At 42.3% G+C, this 26735-nt stretch overlaps 1 protein-coding gene across 5 annotated transcripts in view; it reads left to right on the top strand.

The window, feature by feature from the left end:
* The first annotated feature begins 1682 nt into the window (after positions 1-1682).
* Positions 1683-26735, top strand: part of sybu (syntabulin (syntaxin-interacting)) — a 109450-nt gene continuing 84397 nt past the window's right edge. For 2 of the 5 annotated variants that reach the window (XM_085993287.1, XM_085993284.1), the window contains exons 1-3: positions 1684-1830; positions 2459-2654; positions 13623-13820. In XM_085993287.1, the coding sequence (XP_085849413.1) occupies positions 1804-1830; positions 2459-2654; positions 13623-13820 (421 nt within the window). In that variant the 5' untranslated portion in view covers positions 1684-1803. Of the gene's footprint in view, positions 1831-2155; positions 2356-2458; positions 2655-5818; positions 5986-13622; positions 13821-26735 lie in introns of those variants that run through there. The other 3 variants (XM_085993285.1, XM_085993286.1, XM_085993288.1) reach the window with 3 other exon arrangements.

The raw sequence follows: 26735 nt of genomic DNA, 5'->3' as shown, positions 1-26735 counted from the left end.
TGTTCAGGTGCAACCTGTCTATGTTGTACAGGACCGTCCCACCACAGAACTGGACCCAGTGCCCCAGGAATCTGAAGCCCTCCCTCCTGCACCATTTCTCATGCCACACATTAACCTGCTTTAACTTGCTGTTCTTAGACTCACTAATATGTGGCACTGGAGTAATCCAGAGATTACCACCTTTGAGGTCATGCTCCTTAGTTTCCTCCCTGGCTCCTGTCTGTAGGACTTCAACTCTTTTCTTTCCTATGTCATTGGTTCCATCACCTTACATACTTCACCAGTCTCTTAATACATCTACCCTTGGAAGTGCAGAAAAATGAATAAAAGCCTAAGCAAAAGTTAGTTGAAACACAAAAGGAATAATAGTTGACTGGTGCCATTTGTGAGTCATGCGGCTAATGCCATTAGTTTATTTTCCAATAACTGTTAGCCCCTGGAATTGATACATACACACAAAAATAGTACAGATTACATAATTAAGAAAAAAGGTAGCAAAACTTGTGTATCTTCTCTTATTGAGCAAATGTGGAGGTACACAGATAGGAAGCCCAGGTTGTACTAAATTATTATATGCTGTCTTTTACATATCACATATGTTGTACAGTAACTTACTATCAAAGAAAAAAAAGCAAACTTGCACTAATATAGAGCCCTTTGTGACCTCAGGATGTCTCAAAGTGCTTTACAGCCAATTAAGTCTTTTTTTTAGTGCAATCACTGTTGTACTGTAGGAAAATGTGGCAGCTAATTTGCACACGATCCCACAAATGACCAGATAATCTGTTTTTGCAGTATTGTTTTAAAAATAACTATTGGCCAGAAGACCAGAGGAACACTGCTGCTCTTCTTCAAATAGTGCCATGGGATCTTTTACATCTACCTAAGAAGGCAGATGGGATCTCAGATTAGCACCTCATCTGAAAGACAGCACCTTTGACAGTGCAGTCCTCTCTCAGTGTTGCGCTGAAGTGTCAGCCTAGATGATGTGTGCAAATCCTGGAGAGCAGCTTGAACCCATGCCTTCTAAGGCAAGAGTGCTACACCTGTGCCAAGCTGACACAGAATGGGGGGGGGGGGGGGGGGGGAGAGGGGAAGCAGTAAGATTTCCCTGTAAAGCTACTTATTTCACAGGTTTGGGTGCTACCTGGGAGGCTGTTTCTCAAAGGCCATTCCAGTGAAATATTCAAATGTTAACAACATTGATGCTCAAAATATTTGCATAAGATGCAGTCTGGCAAGGGCTCGAAGGGCCACATGGCCTCCTTCTGTGCTGTAACCATTCTATGATCCTATGAAATGAGTAACAGGTCAATAGATGGAGGCACTGCTTAATTCTGTGCCCTTCCTTCAGATATACAATTCATTGCTGTGAGAAATTGAAAACATCTAAATGTAGACTTTTGGAAAATGAAACCATTTTAGTTTTTTTAAGTAAAGCTAAAAACAAAGAAATCCATTTGGGTTAAACAGAAAAGTGGCTGAATCTGAGGGAATTCGACCTGAATGTGGGTGCGTCCTGAATGTGGGCGAGTTTGTCATAAATGTGAGTGAGCGTGACCCAATGGGCGTGACTTAGACCCGAATGTGGGTACTTTTGACAAGAGTGTGGGCGGATTTGTTCTGAAGGTGATTGAGTTTTGCCCGCCTGCAGTGAGCTCAGCCAGTGCAGGTAAACCCTGCCCGCTCTCGCTGCTCACTCCAGCCGCGGTGCCACGTGTGCTGTTACCGCTGCAGCAACACGCATGCGCCTAATGTATCTCTTTTCATCCCAAATGACAGGTTCCAGGAGGAAGAGGCGGGATGGGACCGTTTAATGAGCATTACAAGGTAATATCGCTTTATCATGCCCCCTAATTTTAGGAGGAGAGGGGGGGGCAAGGGGGCGATGATGCCTGGGTTGACTAAATGCAAACTGGGGTTCAATTCCATGTAAAAATAAAGAAGGCGATTGGACAATGCTGGGCATTTGATATCCGATGATTTGCAACGTTTGGCCAACTCATAATATTGATGCCAACGCGCTGGTGAGAAGGTTACTTTAAATGTCAGTTTGTGGAACAGAGGAGCTGTTTCTGCCAGCGATCGGGTTGCGTGTTGGATTGCGCAATCAGTGAGGTCATGAAACAGCGGCTTCTCCAGGCTTCTGCGATTCAATCGTCGGGGGTGGGGGGAGGCGAGTTAAACATTTGTATTCAGGACGGCAGCGAGCGCAAGTGGTGTCGCTTTTTGGGCTGTGCGCAGCATTGAGCCTGTCTATTACCGCAATGTCTGACAGTGAAACTGACAGCAGCAGGCACTGCTGCAAACACAGCTAGCTGGCATCTCGGTACAAGCGCCGCCAGAATGGAACAGGTACGGTTCTCTTTAAAGACTGCTTTTGTTCGGGGGTGGGGTGGAGGTGATTCGCTTAGATACTGGGGCTAAATCAATAACCGACACGCTTTCTGTTGGGTAGGATCAGAAGGTGCGAGAGAAGCGAAGTCCACGCAGCCGCATCCCGAGACTGGTTCTCCGCCCTTACCCCCACACCCAGAAAGGATCGCCTTCTTCTGAATCCCCGCTATCCGAGGAAGACAGCCGCGATTACGACCTGAGCTCTGGGCAGTCACGGAGATCCACCACCACCGTCAGCAGCATCAGTTTCTGTTCAGGTACCTCTGATGACGAGGGATTATTAATTTTCTATATTCCCAATATATGAGCTCTTCCACACGACTCCATTGCAAATGACAGGCATTTGTTTATTTGGGACCTATTTCCCTGTCATTTGTTTATGGTTTGCTGACAGGCTTTCCCAGATAGCGTTTTGTGACTGTACTGCGGTCTCTGCAGTCCATAGGACCACAGTCAAGGTCACGATAAAGTGCTAGCAGATAAAACGTTGGAATGGCTCCGAAAGAGGGAGGGATACAGATGCAAAATGTTATTGGTTACGATTCCAGGTTTAACAGCTTGAGACATTGGAGTGTTTTTTCCCTAACTGTACAGTGTAATTTCGCTGGTATCCACAATACATTTAAATAGGTACTGTCTTCATGAAATTATTTGGCAAACTTTATTTGTTTGTTTCTTCACATTATCATTCCAAGTAGCAGCTGGTCTGGCTTTCTGAATGGAAAAAAAAATGGCAACCCACTTTTTCAATATAAAGACAACCAGTTTTATCATAACGTACAAATAATGTATACTGTTGGGTGATGAATTTATCTGATATGTGTGAGGATAGATTCTGAACACCATTTTACTCACTGGTTTTAAATTTTCACATTTTATTTAGGTGTGGGGACTGACTCTCTTACTCAAATCAATCATCTTGGTCAAAGGCTGCAAACATTAAGGTGCCCTGATGAAATAATAGAAACATCATTGTACCAGTTGTCTCTAAACATGCAATAATATGGTTGAAATGATGCCACTCAGTATCATAAGAAAATAAATTCATATTAAAATCAGCAGGTTAGGGAAGTTATTACTGCAATACCAAAAATTGAAATATTTTAAATGCAACGGAATCATTTTTCTACTAGGGAACATGTGTTATATCTAGATGCATTTTTAAACAACAACAACTTGTATTTATATAGCACCTTTAAAGTAGTAAAATGTCCCAAGGCACTTCACAGGAGTACTATAAGACAAAAAATTTGACACCGAGCCACATAAGGAGAAATTAGGACAGATGACCAAAAGCTTGGTCAAAGTGGTAGGTTTTAAGGCACGCCTTAAAGGAGGAAAGAGAGGTAGAGAGGCAGAGAGGTTTAGGCAGGGAATTCCAGAGCTTAGGGCTTAGGTAACAGAAGGCACGGCCACTAATGGTTGAGCAATTGTAATCAGGGATGCTCAAGAGGGCAGAATTAGAGGAACACAGATATCTTGGGGTGTTGTGGGGCTCGAAGAGATTACAGAGATAGGGAGAGGCAAGGCTATTGAAGGATTTGAAAACAAGGATGAGAATTTTGAAATTGAGGTGTTGCTTAACTGGAAGCCAATGTAGGTCAGCGAGCACAGGGGTGATGGGTGAACGGGACTTGGTGCGAGTTAGGACACGGGTAGCCAAGTTTTGGGTTGCTCAAGTTTACGTAGAGTAGAACGTGGGAGGCCAGCCAGGAGTGCGTTGGAATAGTCAAGTCTTGAGGTAACAAAGACATGGATGAGGGTTTCAGCAGCGGATGAGCTGAGGCAAGGGCGGAGATGGGCGATGTTACGGAGGTGGAAATAGGCGGTCTTAGTTATGCCATGGAAATGTGGGCGGAAGCTCATTTCAGGGTCAAGTATGACACCAAGGTTGCGAACAGTATGGTTCAGCCTCAGACAGATGTTAGGGAGAGGGATGGAGTCCGTGGCTAGGGAACGGAGTTTGTGGAGGGGGCTGAAAACAATAGCTTTTGTTTTCCCAATATTTAATTGGGGAAATTGATTTTATGAATAGGTTCAGTTCTTTCAATGACATAAGTCCAGAACTAATAGGTAATGTTTATCTGTTCACAGCTATGTTGAGCAACTAATTAAGGTGGTGGTGCCATAATTGTACACCATGCACTGTGTAATATATTAAACAAGTAGTGAGTAATAGCTGTAGACATTAGAGTTGGGACAGTTTTATAATAGTGTGTAGTCTTAAAAAGCATATCAGTGGAACTTGAATTTAAAATATTAAGGAACGTGAGAATAGCCTTATTTTGACTGTCAGTTGGTAGATCTTAAGTAGCAGGACCTTTTGTGAGACTTAGATGGATGAGGTACAATTCCAAAATGTGATTGGCTCAACATCTGAGGCATTTGCATCTCAGTAGCATCAGTCATTTGCATGACATCAGAGGCTAAAAGCCATGGGAAATAAATTTAAATTAATTAATATGTTTGGGTGTGCTGCTTTAAAGAAACACATCATTTTGAGACTCATAGCCTTAAAATCAGCAGATAATTTTATTTAGATTTTTTTATTAAAATGTCATCCATTTTACAGATCCTGTTCTGAACTATTCCATTAATAAATATATTTATTGTAAAATATAGACCAGTGGCTTGTAATTAGTTACTCATATTGGGTATGGTAGCATAGTGGTTATGTTACTGGATTAGTAATCCAGAGACATGAGTTTAAATCCCACCATAGTAGTTGGGAATTTATAATTCAAAATAATTAAATAAATCTGGAATAAAAAGCTCGTATCAGTAATGGTGACCATGAAACTAACAGATTGTCATAAAAACTCATCTGGTTCACTAAGGGAAGGAAATCTGTTGTCCTTATCCAGTCTGGCCTATATGTGACTCCAGACCCACATGTGGTTGACTCTCAACATAGAAACATAGAAGATAGGAGCAGGAGTAGGCCAGTCGGCCTTGCGAGCCTGCTCCGCCATTCAATGTGATCATGACTGATCATCCAAATTCAGTACCCTGCCCCTGCTTTCTCCCCATATCCCTTGATCCCCTTAGCCTTAAGAAATATATCCAACTCCTTCTTGAATATATTTAATGAATTGACCTCAACTTTCTTCTGTGGTAGATAATTCCACAGGTTCACCACTCTCTGGGTGAAGAAATTACTCCTCATCTCAGTCCTAAATGGCTTTCCCCTTATCCTTAGACTGTGACCCCTGGCTCTGGACTCCCCCTCCATCAGGAACAGCCTTCCTGCATCTAGTCTGTCTAGTCCTGTTAGAATTTTATAAGTTCAATGAGATCCCCTCTCATTCTTCTAAACTCTAGCGAATATAAGCCTAATCGACCCAATCTCTCTTCATACGTCATTCCTGCCATCCCAGGTATCAGTCTGGTGAATCTTCGCTGCACTCCCTCCATGGCAAGAACATCCTTCCTCAGATAAGGCGATCAACACTGCCCTCTGAGATGCCGAGCAAGCTACTCAGTTAAATTCAAGAAAGCAACTTCTCGAGGGCAATTAGGGATGGGCAATAAATGCTGACCTCGCCGGCAAAATCCACATCCCGTGAATGAATAAAAAAAACTCAGCAGGTACAGAGAATGAATGTCTCCTTAGGTTTGCCAGTTTTGTAAGTTTACAGCTCAGACAATGTGAAGCTGAAGCTAACATTATTATTAATATTATTAAAGCTGCCCAAATGCCAGGAGTAGCTTTAACCTTAAACAACTAAACAAAATATTCAAATATAATAAAGACCATTTCTCTCATCATTCCTATTTAATCACTAGTTCAAATGTTCACTTTTCTTTTATTTTAATTTTCCTTTTTAACCTAATCTAACCACCCTAATTTTCTGTGTCATTTTCCTAAAAATTCCATTTTCCCTGGTGCTCGTTTCCCATTTGAAGGTGGGAACAACTTCCAGAAAGTTGCGTGTTCTTTGGTTGAAAACCCAATCTATAGACATGACCATACCAGTCTCTGACAGGTATTAATGTGTTGAAACAGGATGGGCTGATGAAGAACAAGTATACCTATTGAAGACATTCAGAAGTGTGAACCTGGCCAAATAAACCTATCGGCAGCACAGTAAAGGTTAAGGGGGCATCACACCTTAGTGTCCTTATCTATAATTCTCTCCAGGCTAAAATTATTTTCAACAAAAAATTGCAGTCAATTGTTTTTTTGAGGGTGTATATTTCAATGTGTGAAATTACAATTATTCAATCATTAATTAAATGATTTGCGGGCAAAGCAAGCGCATTATTTATCTTGCTTAACATTTTAATATTTTAAGTATGCACAAATTATTTCAATATAACTTTGCAATCTCCTCCTGGGCCCCTTTCCCCATTTAAGAGGCTGTGTGAGGGCCCCACTTCCAAGCCTAAGGCAGTGGCAGTCTTGAACTATTGATTGGAGGTAGTTTAGCTGCAGGTAGTTCCCCCCCCCCCCACACACACACGTACCTCCAAAGTTCTGAAAAGAAGCAACTCATCCTGTTGACAGCTATGATATGAAACTTGTCATGTGTGAAATCTCAGCTGAGCTCACATTTACCAACAACATGAGCAGGATATTAACAGTAAACACATGCATCCATCCTGCTCATATTTATTTACTAATTTTCCACTTCTAATATCTGGTTTACAAGATCTTCTAATAGTAGCACAAGTCGGATTATTCACTAATCAGCCATGGCAACTGGAAAATTATGTGAGCTAAATCAATACTACTTGAAAATCATCCAATTTATTAGACAACAGATTCAGATGCCTGGAAACTGTTTCTGGAATATGTGTTTAGGTTCCTTTCAACTTTAAGATATTTCTAATGGAATGAAAATCAGGCACATTCTACAATGGCCAGGTTACCCACCAAGTGGTGAAGTTAGTCTTTAATCCATGCATACTTTTGGGCGCCAATAATACATCCTCAGAAAATTGGGCCTGGGGGCCTCACCTGTGGTGCTTAGCGCTTCCAAATGCAGACATAAAGTGCAAAGGGTTCTGGGAGCAGGCACACACTCATTAAAATCTGAACTTCAGTGTAAGTGGTGGATGCCCCATAATGCAGCCGGAGCACCTGAGCTTTTGGAACAGGTGCCGAGGGGTGGTCGGAGGTGGGGGGGGCAACATTCCATTTGTTAAAAAATGAATTCAGATACCTTATCCTTACCCTACTCATGATCCCCTTGCCTGCTGTCCCCCATACCCATTTCCCAACTGCGCAATGCCCAGTGCCCTTTCTGCCAAGCAGGGAAAGTGCACCACACACAAAAGACAGCCAGCCTTCACTGGTTGCTGGTACATGTTAGTGGAGTCCTGGCACTCCCAACTCTTCATTGAGCTGCACTTGGAGAACCAGTAAATTATGCAGATCGGCTGATCTTGTTTGCTCTGGTGATGTCAGCTCATTTGTGCATAGGTACATATGACACTGGTGCTAGAAGCATATTATCAGCCTCTTGATTCAGACTGTTTTGAAACTAGGATATTGCTCAAGATTATTTGACAAAAGGATTGTAAATAAACAGGTTCATTTAATAATTAAGATTGTGCCACATATGAGGAATCAATGCATTGGTTCATTTGTGGTGGATTATTTCTGAAACTAGCAATACATTCCCTGTGCCGTGCTCTTTGTGCAGTATCATTCCCCTGTCTCCTGCTGCTTTGTCTGACCATGTTTCATCCTTGATCTCTGTCACTGACTATCTGCAGCTATTTCAGACACCCACCATGGCTCATGTTTTTAATCATGTATTTGGGAACCAGCTGCCACTCACCCCCACCCGCCCTCAAAATAAAAATGTACTTAAAACATTTTAAATAGGCCTCAGTATTGCACGATGAGCAACATAAGCAAGATAACAACAGAAACTGCCATCTATCAAAACAATGTCCTTTTGTATATCATCTATTTATTTGACAGTAATTTTGAAGTAACTAACTTGGCATCAAGGTTTTCATATAAATGGTTCAAATTTTAGGTGATTTTATAAATATAGGAATTTGATGGGCAAAATTAAATCAAAGGCAATTATTTCTTAAGTAAATTCTTTGTTCTATTTTTCATTATAATTTTGCACGGTATTTTGAATAAAGCTACTACATTGTTAAATTGTAAGAAGAGGGAATTATCTCTGCTCGCTACATGACAAAATCATGAAGCATTTATAAACTTCTTTATGATTTTACTCACCATAATGCACAGAGAAAATCTCTTCCCCACCCCCACATCCCCTTCTCTCCCCCGGGATGGAAATTCAAATGTCACGCCTTGAACATCGGAGAGTTATTCTTGTGTAATGCAGCTTTAATTAATTTGAATTTTGTCCTTTTTTTCTTTGGCCCATTTTGGTGACATGATGTCATCACTATTATGTTTATAAGAACATGAGGTAATAAAGAAAATAGCATCATAGAATGATACAGCAGAGAAGGAGGCCATTCAGCCCATTGTGCCTGTGCCAGCTCTTTGGTAGAGCTATCCAATTAATCCCAATCCCTGCTCTTTCCCCATGGTCCTGAAAATTTTCTCCCTTCAAGTATTTTTCCAATTCTCTTTTGAATATTATTATTGAATCTGCGTCTACCACCCTTTCAGGCAGTGCATTCCAGATCACAACAACTCGTTGTGTAAAAAATGTTTCCTCATGTCGTCTCTGGTTCTTTTGCCCATCAACTTAAATCCATGTCCTCTGGTAACTGACCCTTCTGTCACTGGTAACAGTATTTCCTTATTTACTCTATCAAAACCATTTATAATTCTGAACATCTCTAGTAAATCTCTTAACCTTCTTTCTTAAGGCTAAAGGGATCAAGGGATATGGGGATAAAGCAGGGGCAGGGTACTGAATTTGGATGATCAGCCATGATCTCATTAAATGGCGGAACAGGCTCGAGGGGCCAAATGGCCTGCTCCTATCTTCTATGTTTCTATGCTCTAAGGAGAACAATCCCAGCATCTCCAGTCTCTCCACATAACTAAAGTCTCGCATCCCTGGTACCATTTTAGTAAATCTCTTGTGCACTCTCTCCAAGGCCTTGACATTCTTCCTACAATGTGGTACACAGAATTGAACACAGTACTCCAGCTGAGGCTTAACCAGTGTTTTATAAAGGAGTAGCATAACTTCCTCGCTTTTGCACTCTATTCCTCTATTAATAAAGCCAAGGATCGCATATGCTTTTTTAACAGCCTTCTCACTTGTCCTGCCACCTTCAAAGATTCATGTACATACACCCCAGGTCTCTCTCTTCCTGCACCCCCTTTACAATGATACCATTTAGTTCACATTGCCTCGCCTCATTCTTCCTACCAAAATGTATCACTTCACATTTCTCCGCGTTAAATTCCACCTGCCAGCTGTGTGCCCATTTCACCAGTCAGTCTATGCCCTCTTGAAGTCTGTTACTATCCTCTACATTGTTTACTACATTTCTGAGTTTTGTGTCATCTGCAAGCTTTAAAATGATGCCCTGTATATTCAAGTCCAGGTCATTATTATATATCAAAAAGAACAGTGGTCCTAATAAAATAAGTTATTCAGCTCAACTAATGCATTTCATTTACATCTAAGATGATGGCCCAGAAATTCAGGTCGGAGGTTTCTCGCGGGTGCAATCCTCCGACCTGCACTTACCTTGCGCGCCGGCTGTTGAGCTGTAGGACCGCGTGGGATTCCGATCCTGGGCCTGCTCCAACTGCCGACGTACAGTGCTTGCGTATCCCGGGGTGCAGTTAGTTCGATGCGTCCCCTGGGATCACGTGGGCCATGAAGAGCCAATGGTAGCAGGGAACGCCCATTCATAAAATTGACAGGAAGAGCTGTCAAAACCATAAATACTATAAGCCCCAAAACATTACAAAAACTTCAAATAATTTTTTTTTAAAACATCACATTTTAAAAATAACTATATATAAAATAACTATTTTAAACAATAATTTAAATTTTTGAAAAATTAATTACATTTTCTAACGGGGCTAAAAATAAACTTACCTTTCTTTAAAGTATTTAAAAATAATAAACCTGTGGAAAAAATGTTTTAATTTTAATTAATTCACTACTTACCTTGTTAAAAGCAGGCCTTGCGCCTGCTTTTTACATGTGTAACTCCTGGAGACTTACCCTCCCGGAAAAACCTGGGAAAAAAACGTAAGTTCAATGCGCACGCGCTGCCTCTCCGGCGCATGCGTTCCACCTCTGAACCCCTTCTTTCATGGGAACGGAAGTTCCGGCTTCCCGTGCATGCACGAAATCGGCACTTCCATTGGGCCTACGGGTGAGTACCCCGTGCGTACTCACCCGCGGAGATCCGAATTTCTGGGCCGATATGTTCTTCATTTCCTGCCTACCTAGGACACCAAGCCTGTATCCTTCTACTCACTATTGAAAGAGAAATCTATCCATTTCCTTTCTGAACTCAAGTCAGCATTTGCTGCTGTAGATGGTGGTCTATTCTTTAAGTTAACAGATAATTGTAAAATGCTTACTCCTTAAATTAGTATTTTAACTCTTAATTGTGTTCTTGGTTCTACACTATCGCAGCTAAACTGTATCGCAACCACCACCTTCGTAAACAGTGTGACTTAAAAAATGTTGTTGTTCTCCACCTCCTTTAATCTTTTGATAATGAGCCTCTCTTTTTGCTCAATGCTTTAAGATCCAGTCATCAAACTTGTCATTATCTTTATAGATTAATCCAAGATAACTTAATAGTGCAATGAGGTATCATCAACACAGCTCAGACGCCCTACCACAAGCAGTGCTGTGGAAATCAATAAATATATCATGAGCATCAGAGTGAGTGTAAAATCACAATCCAGGATTTTCATTCTTAGTACTTCATGAAGATTAAAACATGTAAAGCTCATTAACCACTCATGTCAGCAGTAAAAGCCAACACAGTATTTACTTGGGGATTTTAAAGTGGTCATTTATTTTCACAGTGTCTCAACCCTATCTTCAGCTGTAAACCCTTGGGAAGAAAAAGCACGATAGATTCAAAATTATGAAAGTACCAAAGCTTCTGCATTATTAACAGTAGTTCAGGTTAAATGCTGCATTTGCACACTACAAATTCCAAAGAGACTATCCCAAACATTATTTTTGTATTCATGGTGCCATTGACTAAAGAACAAAATTGGAGTTACGTAATTCAAAATGGGTCTTGACTTTAAAGCTGCAAATCTAACATTTGCAAATCTAATGTTCTGAAAATACAGTAATGATACACCAGTAGATGAATAATTTATTGTCTCTATGCTCCTATGCATAGCCTTTCTAACATCGTGCTCCCTGTAGGATATAGATTTTCAAACTGCAATCCATGGACTTCAGGGAGTCTCTGGGGATATCAGAATTCTGATTTTTTTTTAATGTATTTGATAACCTTGCACATTATTTTTGTTGTTACATGCCAATAAAACCAGTTTTCTGCAGTGACTGTGCTGCCTTTTTTTCAGTAGTTAATTGTCTTTTGGAAAGTAGAACAGGGATTCCTGGGAGTGTGGTAATATTTCTAGAAATCATCACACAGAACAGTTGGAAAGATAATGGCCTCGATTTTCACAGGAGGACGGGAAGGGTGTGAGGGAGTGGCATGGCCTGATACAGCAGGGCCTCATTTAAAACTCTGCAAAGTCCTGCCTGTCACCTGGACAGAGTGACTACCTGGCCGGCGGGCAGGAGCGGGAATTTGCGGCAGGAGGTCACAGCTGGGGACTCGTGGGAATGGCCCCTGGCAGTTAGCGGGGTGGGGGAGGGGATGGGGTGGAGGTTCCAGCAAAGATCAGGAGCCTCTTCTGTCCCAGGATACAGCTCCTGGCAGGTTTGCCTGATGGGGGAGCCGACAGTGCCCCCCCCACCCCGTCCCCGCTCAGGCCTCAAGTTGAAATTACAGATCGGGTCCTGATGACATCATCAGACCGGGTCTGCATATTTAATGTATGTCCCCGCTTCCTTCCTGCAGGTGTCCTGCTCACCTGCTCGAAAGAGCAGGTTCATATCAGGACACGATGGGAAGGCAGTGGGATCGGAGGGGGGTAAGTGACTCGACTTATTTTAACTGCCCCCACCTCCGCCCACTTCCCACTGGGAACTGTAGCATAGTGGTTATGTTACTGGATAGTAATCCAGAGGCCTGGACTAATTATCTGGAGACACATCCCACCACTGGCAGCTGGGGAATTTAAATTCAATTAAATATAAAAAAAGCTAGTATCAGTAATGGTGAACATGAAACTACTGGATTGTTGTAAAAACCTATCTGGTTCACTAATGTCCTATAGGGAAGGAACCCTTACCCAGTCTGGCCTATATGTGACTCCAGACCCACAGCAATGTGGTTGACTCTTAACTGCCCTCTGAAATGGCTTTGCAACCCACTCAGTTGAATTCAAGAAGACAGCTTCTCAAGGGCAATTAGGGATGGGCAATAAATGCTCTCTGAAATGGCCTAGCAAGCTACTGAGTTAAAAGAAAAAAATGACAGTGCCTTTCACGACCACCGGACCTCTCAAAGCGTTTTACAGCCAATGAAGTACTTTTGAAGTGTAGTCACTGTTGTAATGTGGGAAACGTGGCAGCCAATTTGCACACAGCAAGCTTCCACAAACAGCAATGTGATAATGACCAGATAATCTATTTTTTGTTATGTTGATTGAAGGATAAATATTGGCCAGGACACCGGGGAAACTCCCTTGCTCTTCTTCAAATAGTGCCATGGGATCTTTTACATCCACCTGAGAGAACAGACAGGGCCTTGATTTAACATCTCATCCAAAAGACGGCACCTCCGGCAATGCAGCACTCCCTCAGCACTGCACTGGAGTGTCAACCTAGTCACTGTGGGAGTAACTTCACCACACGGACTGCAGTGGTTTAAGAAGGCGGTTCAGCACCTCCTTCTCGCGGGCAATTAGGGATGGGCAATAAATGCCAGCCTTGCCAGCGATGCCCATATAAATCCCGTGAATGAATAAAATAAAAACCCTCGCGTGCTGCCCATTTCCGCCAGGTGGAGGCAGTTAAAATTGGGGCCATTATGTCTCTAAAGTTTATTACTTTGTCCTCCTTTATCCTTCATTTAACCACTGTTTGGTATATTCTTCTATAATTTGAATGTAGAGCTTTGGAAAGTCTAAAGATTGTACTTAACCTACATCTAGCATGTGAGAAAAACATGTCATCATTATTTTCTTTTTTGCCCTTGTTGAGCAGATGACACAGGATGTCCCAGCAGCCAATCCGTGTCTCCAGTTAAATCCCCTTCAAAGTCAGCCAATAGTCCGTTAACATTCCCTACAGTGAACGAGGAAGAAGAGAGTGGAAGGAAACTGAAATCTGGGACTGTAACTGAGTGGAACATTCAGCACATAAGACACAAGAGGGAGCAAAAGTCATGTCTGGTGCAGCCAGGTAAGGAACTATTATTCAAATTTGTTGAAAAAATGTAAACAATAATATATATAGGATATATCTTAACAGCTGAGATGTCCCCAACTTGAGCGTTGCAGGGAATATAAAACTACTTTATGTATTATGTGCTATTCTCTAGCTTTAGGGCTGTCATGGTGGCTTTGTAAACTTGTATGCTTGGCATAATAAAACTAGACCTTCGTTGTATGTTGATTATTTCACAGAATCACAGAATCACCACAGTGCAGATAGAGGCCATTTCGGCCCATCGAGCCTGCACCGACACATATCCCACCCGATCCCCGTAACCCCTACACCAACACATATCCCACCCTATCCCCGTAACCCCATGTATTTAATCCCCCTAACACTAAGGGTCAACTTGTAAAAAAGGTACAATAACATCATGGAATAGTATGATGAACAATGTCAAATATAACTTTCCCTGATTGTGATAATTACAAACCATAATGATCATTGTAATAACATTTACTGAAATTGAAAAGATTTGATATGGCTGATTAAATAATTATTTCCTTTTAGGGGAGCTTGTACAATGGCTTAATCTTGATTACATTATTTGAGAGCATGGCATGGAATAGAGTTTTCAGGCCAGAGGCAGTATTGCAGGATGGGAGGGGATGTTTTTGGACTGGAGGCTGTTTGAAAACCAAATCTGGGAGCGACACCTACAGAGTACGCCGCCGGCATCCAAGTAGAATACAAACGTACCTGATGAGGGCTTTCCTTCGTGAACTTGCTCTCTGACGCTGCATACTCGAGGGCAGCGCAATGGCCCACAGATCCCAGGGACGCAGCGTGTGCGTAAGTGTACCTGTGATCACGTGGGCCTGGTGCTCCAATCAGTACACCGAAGGGAAGGTGTCTACCTCCAATGCTGGTAACTTTCATTATATTGCAGTTCACCCAATGTATTTTCAGAATAGTTATAAGGACTAGGAGAATAAATAGTTCCAAAATGCTCTCTCTCACACAGACTCACGTAAAAAAATTATTTGGGAATTAATGCTTAAATCTAATTTAAGAATTAGAGTTCTGATAAATCGTTCAAGCTCTGTGAAATGTCATATAAAATAACATGGACAGACATAAATACAACAGAGCCCAAGCAAAGATCTGAAAAATCTGTACATTAATCATTGGAGGTGTTGCGAACAGTTTTACAATTCATTACAATTCATTCCGGAGCTAATAGAATGATTAACTGTCTCTATCTAATCCCCTTACGCTGATGCAAACAGGCCCTGAACCTGTTTGCATCAACCATAAAATTTTCGCACGTAATTGCTGGGCAGTTAGCCCAATCTGCACCAGCAATTGGTATTTCGAAGGTGGTGCGGATCATCTGTCAAGGCGTAACTCTGAGAGTACACCATCATACCCACCGCAAATTCTGGCCCAATATTTACCAAATGCTGAACTACTGTGCAGTTAATATTGTATTGGCAAACATTATTTGACATTTATATCCTTTAGGCAAAATTATCAATCATGTGCAGAGGACTCAAAGAACCTACAAAGGGATATAGACAGGCATAAGTGAGTGTGCAGACATTTGGCAGATGGAGTATAATGTGGGAAAGTGCAAGGTTATACACTTTGGCAGGAAAAATAAAAAAGCAAATTATTATTTAAATGGAGAGAGATTACAAAATGCTACAATTCAGAGGGACCTGGGGGTCCTTGTGCATGAAACACAAAAAGTTAGCATGCAGGTACAGCAAGTAATCAAAAAGGCAAATGGAATGTTGGCCTTTATTGCAAAGGGGTTGGAGCATAAAGGCAGGGAAGTCCTGCTACAACTGTACAGGGTATTGGTGAGACCACACCTTGAGTATTGTGTACAGTTTTGGTCCTTATTTAAGGAAGGATATACTTGCATTGGAGGCTGTTCAGAGAAGTTTCACTGTTAATTCCAGAGATGAGGGGGTTGACTTATGAGGAAAGGTTTAGCAGGTTGGGCCTATACTCATTGGAATTTAGAAGAATGAGAGGTGATTTTATTGAAACATATAAGATACTGAGGGGACTCGACAAGGTAGATGCAGAGAGGATGTTTCCCCTTGTGGGGAAATCTAGAACGCGGGGGCACATTTTTAGAATAAAGAGTCGCTCTTTTAGAACTGAGAAGAGGAGGAATTTCTTCTCTCAGAGGGTTGTATATCTGTGGAATTCTCTGCCCCAGAGAGTGTGGAGGCTGGGTCATTAAATACATTTAAGGTGGAGATAGACACATTTTTGCAAGATAAGGGAGTGAAGGGTTATGGGGAGCGGGCAGGGAAGTGGCTTTGAGCCCAAGATCAGCCATGATCTTACTGAATGGCGGAGCAGGCTCGAGGGGCCAAGTGGCCTATTCCTGCTCCTATTTCTTATGTTCTTATTTGGAACATGGACATGCTGTCCACCACATCAGAGAAAAACAGATTAACAATAACTGAGCCTCAGATTTCCACTTTTCCTAATGGACATTTTTAATAAGACTGGGTTTGAATACACTACTAATGGACTTAACATTGGCCAGGGAAGAAGTGTCAATGATTGTTGGGATGAAAGTATGATAATGAATGCCTGATCTTTTCAAAGACAAGAGAAAATGTGATGTGTAATGATGTCACATCATGCTGGTATGTGCCTTCCAATATTAATAGTCTGTTTGTTTCTACTTTTAATAACTCAATTAGCAGTATATCTATCGTAGCGTTATAAGAGGTTTAGCATGGATAGCACACAGAAATTAAATAGTGCTTCAGTGTGTGTTGCCCTAGTCCAAGTCTTGAAAAAATGCAAATCAAAAAATACATTATGATTTTTATTCCCTTCTGCACTTCTTATGGTTTTCATACTGTACTGATATTACTCACATCCAAAGTGGCAACATTTCCTGGAAGATCGCAATCTGGTGAAGGATGTATTCTTTTTCCATTTCACACTTAGCATCATTGGAAAACTTTAATGTAAGATCTCCTTCGGCATCACTCACTGTGAGTCAGAAGTCTCTGCAGGGATGTGAAAGAGGGGAGGGTAAACTTCTGCAGTGAAAGAAATTAGAAAAAAGGTTGTTAGAGTTTTAGGATCTGGAATGCACTGGCTGAGACAGTAAAGCAAGTGCTTCCCTTACCCACTACACTTGGATAAATAAATAGATGACCAGAGCTGTATAAATCATTTTTGAATCCTCACTATAAACTAAAAAAGGCAAATTCTGTAAATATTTTATTTCATTCTTTGTCTCTCTCTCTTTCTCTCTCGCACTCATGGGGAAGCCAGTCAGCTCAATTTCTTTCAGGCTATCCTGGCTTTCCCACAGTTCTTTGGCTGTTCCCAAAGAGGACATTAAGGAGACAGGTGGAGAGATCACAGGAGGGAGAGATGGTGGTGGGGAGGGTTGCAGGGATGGAGAGGGAAAGAGAGAGTATGACCAGGGGGACAACACCAATATCTGAGAAAACAGAGAGACCAGGAGGGGAGACAGTGACTGTGGAGTGAGGGGTGGGGTTGGTTCTCTGACTTGCCCTGAGTGGTACCATGGGAGATCTGATACAGTAATAATTTGTCTAGAATAACTATTTTTGTATGATATGTGTATTCAATATAATTTGTATGGAGTATATGTTATATAGATAGAATCATAGAATGGTTACAGCACAGAAGTAGGCCATTCGGCCCATCGAGCTCTCTGCAAGAGCACTTCAGTTAATCCCACTCCCCTGCCCTTTCCCCGTAGTCCTGCAATTTTTTTTCCTTCAGGTACTTATCCAATTCCCTTTTGAAAGCCATGATTGAATCTGCCTCCACCTTCTTCTCAGCCAGTACATTCCAGATCCTAACCAATCGCTGCATAAAAAAGTTTTTCCTCATGTTGCCTTTGGTTCTTCTGCTTATCACCTTAAATCTGTGTCCTCTGGTTCTCGAACCTTCCGCCAATGTGAACAGTTTCTCTCTATCTACTCTGTCTAGACCCCTCATGATTTTGAACACCTCTATCAAATCTCCTCTCAGCCTTCTTTGCTCTAAGGAGAACAACCCCAGCTTCTCCAGTCTATCCATGTAACTGAAGTCCTTCATACCTGGAACCATTCTAGTAAATCTTTTCTGCATCCTCTAAGGCCTGCACATCCTTCCTAAAGTGCGGTGCCCAAAGTAAAAATATTTCTAGAAATTTATACTTGTGTGACTGCCAGATTATGTCGTGGGCAGAAGATTGTGTTGGTCAAGAGTGAGTGTCACAAGGCTAGAAGTTAGGGCAAAGGGGAATATTTTACAATGTAGCACGCCTGGAACTGATCATTGTGGGATGAGAATGCTAATCAGAATAGGACAAGAGGATTAATGCACCTGCTTTGTGGCCCGTTTACTTTTCCATCCTATAATTTTACTGGGCAGAAAATCGGATGAATGGCAAATCGTGTAGGCTAAACTTTGCACCTGATATTCTGATTATCACTCCCGTCATGCGACATCTTAAAACCTGTCCCTTGGAAGATTTGTTTTCAAAGATGCGGCGGGGGTGGGGTCATGATGGAGTTAGTTATCAGTGCCCGGCAAAGGGGGAAGGTTGGGGATTTTGGGAAAGTGATGGGGATTAGGGGAGGAAGGAGCCAGAAAGACTGGGTGCAGAGAAGGTGGTGGTTAGTGGGAAAAAGATTGGTGGTGAATGGATAGTAAATTGGATGTTTGGGTTGCGTGGTGGGGAGCGGCGAAAGGTTACGCTACAAAAGAGGAAAAGGTAGGGTTTTCAGCGAAGTTAGTGGTGACTGCAAGAAAGATTGGGATGAGGTTCAAGGGGAAGAAGAAATTTAGGGTGATAATAAAGGAAAGAAATATGAAGAAAAATATATGCAGACTGTTTTTAAAATGTATATTTGTGTTATGTAATATGGAGGGAGTCTAGGGATTTGGGAGTACTGGGTGAGTTTCCAGGTGTGTCAGAATTTCAGATGTGGGAGAAATGGGGAAGGTGGTATAGGAGAATTTGACACTAGAGGTTGCAGGATATGTGAAGTGTGAGGGAAAACGTGAAGTCTGGGATTAGTGTGTTGGGGATGTGGTAGTGTGGGAGGGTGGGATTCCAGGCTGTGATAGTGGTGGGGAGGGTGGGATTCCAAGCTGTGATAGTGGTGAGAGGGTGGAGACAGGATTTGAGAGAAGTGGAAGTGGGAGAAGATGATAGGGCGTGCATGTGATGGGGAGGGGTGCATGGGTTATGTATTAGGGGTGTTCCAGGCTTTGAAAAATAGAAGGGCAGTCCTGAGATGTCAGTGAAATGGGAGGGGGTGTGGTAAGAGTGGGAGGACTGTGCTGGAGTTTGGGAGGAATGGGATGACTGTTAGTGTATCACAGTATTGAAAGAGGGGTCATGGGGTGTGGGAATACTGGGATGATTATTGTGGTGGAAGGGAATAGTGGAAGATTCAATGTCTGTGAGTAGTTTATGACAGTGATGGAATGGTGGTTCCTGCTTGTGGTAATGCAGCAAAGGTGGTGCTGGGTGTGATACTTGGATTTTGGAATACTTCTTTATTTTTGGGTATGGTAGTGCTGGGAAGGTTGAAATGGGGAGCATTCAGAACTTGGGTAATGGAGTGTACTAGCATTGGGCTGTCTGCAGTGGTGTGGGAAAAATAGGAGGGTTTTGGGATCTGGCAGCATTTGGGAATGGAATACCAGGGATTACTACTGTGAAAGCCCTTTTCTTCCATAGGATAAGCCCTGTGAGCAGCCCATGTGGGGATCCTGCCTCTGCGGTATTCAAAGACAGTTTCCACTGTGAACAGAACGTCATTAAAGTGATTTTAGTGTTCTTTTTGGTGATTTTTTTTTAGGTAATTTTAATCGGTGCACTTCATGGTAGAGGTTCCATCACTGCTGATAATTCTGATTTGTTGCTGTTCTTTGAATGCCAAATTTGAGCCAGTCAAAATGCAAAATATTTGCATGTGCCAAATGTGATGCCCAAAGTGTGCCGGACAGGAAGTTTGAACTGACGAACTGTTTTTATAGTATACAGGTATGATCTTCCACATCATTGCTCACAATGTATCAGGTGGTGTGTTGGTTTATAATGACAAGAGTATTATACTAGAAAATGCACAATTCATATATTTTTTGCTGCTAAGGTGGAGATGTGTTGAAGGTGCCCTTTCTGTTTTAAGGCCAAAAAGTCTAATTGCTATAAACAAGCACAGTCTGAGGTCACTCAGGTCTTAATTGTTGTTTGATCATGTAAATTTACAGGTTGGAAAATGCTTGTCAGGTTCAGATTGCAGCTGAAAAACATCCAGCATCTTAAGATTGATTTGCTTTTGTAACAAAGCATGACTTCTGTATATGCCGACCTACCTCTTTCAATATATTAATTAGTGCAGCTCCTGTGCCATTGCACATGGTGAGTCAGAAGATAAGTTATTTCATAAATATATTAGGGCCACTGATTTACAATCATTGGATGGTTAAATTGTGTTTTTATCGGAGTGTTGTAGGACGTTAGTGAAATTTTCAGACTCATTCTATGATTGTGTGCATAGTTGCATGAAAACTGTAAAATGATGCTCTTGATTACTGTTTAAAAATAGTTTAACAATGTAATTGATTTAATTTCTCACCTTTTCTGAAGCTCAGGTACAGAGAAGTATGGTTGTGAAGTGCTTACACATTGTAAGTGAGTAGAGGTCAATTGCAGAAACTGCATGTAGCAGCATTGAGGATCATGTGGGATTGTAGTGCAAGGACCGTGGTCCCTCCCACTCTTAGGCATTGATTTTCATTGCCCTCGCCTAACGATAACAAGGAAGTAATGGCCTCAAAATAGGGTCGTTAGCCTTGCCACCCCTTTAATATTAGCGATACGGCCGGCTCCATTTTTAAAACAGGCCTACCGCCGGTTGTCCAAGTCGCCCATCTGGTTCAGGTAATAGGCCCCTTTTAATAGGTGACGTAAATCAGACCATGACTGAATCCTGGAATTTGGATCTGAAAGCATCCATGGCAATTGTGGGAGCATTCAGGAGAGATGCTCTTCTTTTGCCTGCATAACTGCAGTTCACCTTTGGTGTGGGCACGTGCTCAATGGCAGTCTGCAGTGCATGCAACTGGTGCTCCATGACATCAACCTTGTGGGACATGGTTGTTCTTATGAGTGTTGCACATCCCCACAGTACCCTGCCCACCTTCAGTATAGTAGGCATTAAGACAAGTGACTCCACAGTACAGTGTTGTTGCTGCAACAGCCTCTATTTGAAAGCATTTCTGCAAAGGTCTGTCTCCCTATACAACCTCTTATACTAGCTCTTGCTATCTTCTGTTGCAGACAACTCATAGGGATTAGTTTTAACTCCCCCCTGCCTGGCTTAAACCAGGCAGTTGGGGGCAGGGCAGTTAAAATGGAGCAGGGACATACCCACAGGAGGAGCAGGAGTGCACTTCCGATCCCCACAAGTAAACCTTGGGCCTCCCCTGCCCCGGGCTTCCCCTCCCTCCCTGACCAGGATTCTCCTGCCAGAGCACTTACCTTGTGCTGGGGACCATTCCCTTGGGACCCTGGCCGTGGCCTCTTGCTGCCCGATTTTAGGCTCAGGTGTGTGGTGTTTTTTGAGTGTGCCTGCTGATCCAATGGATTCCCCTTGCTCCATGAAGTGATGAAACATTATAAATACAGAAGCACAAATCCATTTTGGAAAATTTTGATATTAGATACATTATTATGTGCTTGTAAACAGCCAGTTTGTATGGACACATTAATGTAAATAATTGTACACTATATGACTCTATGATTAGTGTGGTAAATACTAGACATTGTGTGCACCCTTCATAAAGGGTTTGTGATATGGCACAGGGGAAATATTCCCCTGTTACGGTTTAAATAAAATATCTTGCAGATAAATTGCTGAGAACAATGTGTATCTGGGATTAGTTACAAGCGGGGTGATTTTGCCAATGGGGGCGCATTGGAGGCGGAACTGCTGCTTGGCAGGTTGATGTCCCGCCTCCATCGATTTGTGGCCAACCCACGCTATTTTCCCTTGATTGACCTTGTTAAGCCCGCCCAGTGGGCTTAGCAGGCCAATTAAGGGAAAGCCGGTTGCAGAGAACATCAACGTATGACGTTTCATCTGTCAAAAATTTTGATAGATGAATTGTCATCGTTTGACAGCTCTGTGAAGCTGTCAAACACTGACATTCTCTGTAGTTTGATAGTTCTTGAATTCAAGACCTCATCAAACCTCTTTCTTTTGCAGAAATTAGATGGTTGTTGCATTGGAGAATGCAATGGCCATCTGTCATCTCTACCGTGGAGGTGCGAGACTCTCCGCACACCCACCGATTGAAGCCTGCAGGAAGAAACAAAGGTAAGTACACTTTTTCTATCACTTTCCACTTACCTCACATACTCACCTCTCCACACTTACACCCATCACTTACCTCCACAGCACACTTTTGGACCCCTCCGACCCCCGCAGACCCACTACTCGCCTCGGTGACCCTGGCGGGGTTCGGAGTCTTCAGGAAGCCCGCACTTGTGTGGGAAAAATGGTGATAATCCTCTTATCTGCCTGCTAGCTACCTATTAACAGGCAGTTAAGTGGCTGTAATCCCTTCCCGCCTCCAAGGAGACAGGGCCCAGTGCGGGACGGCTGCCCGCCTCCTGGCAAGATGGCATGGAGGCGGGTTGGGGGCGAGTTGGGCACCCGTCCCCAGATTCTGCCATTTTCCCGGCAGTCCCGCCTCCATACCCACCTCCCCAGGGCTGGCAAGATTGTGCCCAAGGAGTTCAGATAATGTCAAGAAACTGAGAGCAAAGCCTAAAATAGGATGAGATTATAGCCGTGCAATGTCTCCTACTTATCTGTTTATAATAGTTAATATCATTGAGGTGTAGGGCAAATTGATTTTTCTAAGTGTGGATTTCTGTGTTTTTTGACAAAGAGCAAGAGTTATGTTAAACAACAGAACACACTGCATTCCCTGTCACAATCCCTATTGGAGGAGTAGCAATTTTGGAGCAATCCCTGCAAATTCATCATATAATCTATATCTAATTATGGGAAATAAGTCAGTATATTTTAAGCTATATTTCAGTTTGTTATAATTTAGGGCTGATTGCTCACATCTGGGGGTTTAATAAATTAATAAATAAAACATTTAGAATTCAAAAAGAATACAAGCAAAAGCCTCAACATTATCAGTCATACAAAACAAGCAATGGTCATCAAAATAATAACTGAGCAGTCATATAAAGGGCAGCTGCCTAATCAAAATTGGTTGATGGCAGGGTTGCAGTGACCTGTTACTGTGCATGAACAGAGCTGTTTATCAGGCAGAGTGCTGCATTCCCTCAAGAACGGGCTTCTTCCAATAGGCCCATTTTTTGCTTCATTTTCTGTTGTCATGGCAAATTGTATGGTTGTTTTTGTTGAACTGTTAAAATATTAAAGAGCTTTTCTCTGAGCAGCAGTGAAGTATAGTGCATTAACAGCAAGACAGGGAGAAAAAGAGCAGCTAGGACCTTTGCACAGCTTTAACTTGTAACTTTGAAGGGAGACAGAAAGCAAAAGAAGGAAAAATAAAGAGGTAAAAATGTATTTGCAGCATTTAGCTTTGATTTGATCTGAATTTGAACCTGCAAAGGTTGACCTGTTTGGATTTATCATTGTTCAACTTGTTTGTTTCTCCTTAAAATGGCTAACAAAAGTTAGTAAGTGTAACAATACAGGAGAAATAACAAAGTGAATATTAATTATTTGAAGGGACAATGTCTACATTAAAAAGTGTTTGTCAAATCTTTATTTCAATTTGTATAGGAAGTAGACCTTCAAATAATTTTAGTCATGGTAATATCACACACAACCAGTGTAATGATGTGTTTTGATGGAACTTGTGTTCCCAACAAACACTTTTTCACAAAAATCACTCTTTAAGCAACAATGAATGGTCAGCTGGTGACATTGTGCTAGAGGGTGGAGTCTGCTATTGAGTTTGTTTGTGTAACCTTGATCATTTGACTCTTGATTATTTGCAAAAAGTTTTTGTGGGAAGTGGGACTTAGTTTTGCATAAACCAGTTAAAACGCAATTGAATGTTCTTGATCTAATCTTTTTTTACCACAGACGGTGGGTTCTTAATCAGTATTTGTTATCTGGGTGCCAAGTAACTGCAAGAGTTTGCTTTCCATGTAGCTCTAATCTTTAGCTTCAAACTATATCAATGACTTAGATGAGGAGACCGTGCGTAATGTACCCAAGTTTGTTGACGATACAAAGCAAGATGGGAAAGTAAGCTGTGAGGAGCAAAGAGGCTGCAAAGGGATATAGTCCAGCTAAGTGATTGGGCAAGAAGGTGGCAGATGGAGTCTAATGTGGGGAAATCTGAAATTATCCACTTTGGTAGGAAGAATAGAAAAGCAGAATATTTTTTGAAAGGTGAGAGACTGGCAAATGTTGTTATTCAGAAGGATTTGGGTGTTCTTGTACACAAATCACAGAAAGTTAACATGCAGGTACAGCAAGCAATTAGGAAGGCAAATGGTATATTAACCTTTATTGCAAGAGGGTTGGATTATAAGAGTAAGGAAGTCTTGCTGCAATCATATAGAGCTTTGGTGAGACCACACCTGGAGTACTGTGTACAGTTTCTGTTACATCTCAAAAGTTTAATAACCTTGCTTGTATAACAATTAAAAGAGTATGCAGGAGACAGAGTTCAGTTAACAGCCATCACTTTCCAGAATCTTCTCAACTCAATGCACTCTATTTCCCATAGTGCATTACACATCCCAACTACAGTAAGCTATGTGGGACAATTCAAATACAACATTCAAAATACACAACATCTCCTCCCCTCTTACATTAGATGTCCCAATAGAACCACAAAATTTTTAAAACACAATAAAACACAATTTTTAAAACACAATAACCTGGGAGTGAGGGTAAACTTCCTCCAACCATGGCTATACCCATGGGGACTATTCTGCCCCAGATAAAGGGTAAGCTGTTGTGTCTGTGTATAATAAGACACAGACTGCAGGAGAACGGTACAACAGGTGTTTACTCAACGTGGCTCACACGGGAACTGATCTGTACAGATTACTACTCAGTGCTATATACAGGTGTGGTCACTGCCGGTACTGCAGTATACATGAGCTGTAAAAGATAGTTCCCCCCTTAAAAGGTATATACATTACAATTCCTCCCCTTTTAGATTAACAGTACCATAACACTCATTTAACAATTAAGTATCAAACTAATTACAATTAACACTTTTAACATGCAACATTAGCTGAAAATAGTCTATTTATATATTCAGTCTTTGGGGAGGCTTCCTGATCCTTTCTGGATAGCGCCTTTCCCGAGTGTCTTGCTCTTGGTGCGGAGGCGATTCTGGCCCCCTGTCGTCGGTTGGTTCATCAGCTTCCGATGCTACTGTTTCTGGGGTTGATGCGACCTGTACATCGGGTTCATCACCAGGTACGTATGGGCGAGGCATGGGGTTGACTTGTTCCTGTGACTCTAGGATCTGGTCAGCATGGTGTCTCACGATTCTCTCCCCAACGTCCACTGTGTACATTAGTGGGCCCTGCCGTTTGCATCTCGTTCCTGGCTGCCATTTTTCTGTTCGGTAGTCGCGGGCCAAGACTGGTTGCCCTACATTGAAGCTCCTTGTTGGCTTCTCATGGATGTGCTGGAATTGCTTACTCTCAACATTTCTTCGTACGTTTGGTCTGAGCAAATCCAGGCGAGATCTTAACCTTCAGTTGAAGAACATCATGGCCGGGGCCTGGTTGGTGACTGCATGTGTTGCATTCCGGTAGGCGAACAGGAAATTGTCCACCTTGTGCTGCAGCGGAATGTTGTCATTGTACATAGCCTTTATTGCCTTCTTAAAGGTTTGTACGAACCTCTCAGCCAATCCATTTCTGGCTGGATGATACGGGGCGAATGTGTAATGCCTTACCCCAGTCTTTTTCAAGAACCTCCGGAACTCTTCGGACACAAACTGTGGTCTGTTGTCGGAGCAAATCTGTTCTGGCAAGCCATTCCTGGCAAAAATGGTCCGTAGGACCGCAATAGTTTTCTCCGTGGTGGTGAAGGACATTTTGATGACCTCAGGCCATTTCGAGTGCGCATCCACGGCTATTAAAAACATTGAGTCCATGAATGGACCAGCAAAATCAATATGCACCCGTTGCCATGGAGATGAGGGCCACTCCCATGGGTGTAGAGGGGCCTGTGGTGGTGCATTTTGGACTTTCTGGCATCCTGAGCAACTCTTGGTCAGGTTCTCGATTTGTTTATCGATTCCCGGCCACCACACATAAATCCTGGCTAGGCTTTTCATTTTTACCCCTCCCAGATGACCCTCATGAAGCTCATTGAGCAGTCTATGCCTTAACTTGGGTGGAATTACCACTCGGGATCCACACATCAAGGTCCCCCGGCACACTGACAGCTGTTCTCTCCTTGTCGAGAATGCTGGCAACAGTGAGTCGCCATGTGCTGGCCATCCCTTCACCGTCAAATCAGATACCCGAGACAGTGTCGGGTCATTTTGGGTTTCCTTTTCGATACAAGCGTTAGTTACCGGTAGGTATTCAACTATAGTCGAATGGAATATTTTGACAGGATTCACTGCTGGTGCTTCCTCCGCAGTAGGCAGTGGCAGGCGTGATAGCCCATCAGCATTTCCATGCTGTTTCGTGCCCTTATATTCAATCTCATAGTGGTGCGCCCCTAGAAAAAGTGACCATCTTTGTAGTCGTTGCGCAGTCATCACTGGAACGCCCTTCTTCGGATTAAAAATGGAGAAAAGAGGCTGGTGATCAGTCAGCAAGGTGAATTTCTGCCCGTGCAGATAGTGATTGAACTTTTTCACTCCCCACACTAGGCTGAGGGCCTCCCTGTC

This window comes from Somniosus microcephalus, chromosome 7, assembly GCF_052327205.1.
Source record: "Somniosus microcephalus isolate GS21.2 chromosome 7, FLI_Smic_1.0, whole genome shotgun sequence".
Taxonomy (NCBI): Eukaryota; Metazoa; Chordata; class Chondrichthyes; order Squaliformes; family Somniosidae; genus Somniosus; species Somniosus microcephalus.
Note: the sequence above shows the minus strand (reverse complement) of the source record. Positions and strands in the feature narration are given on the sequence as shown.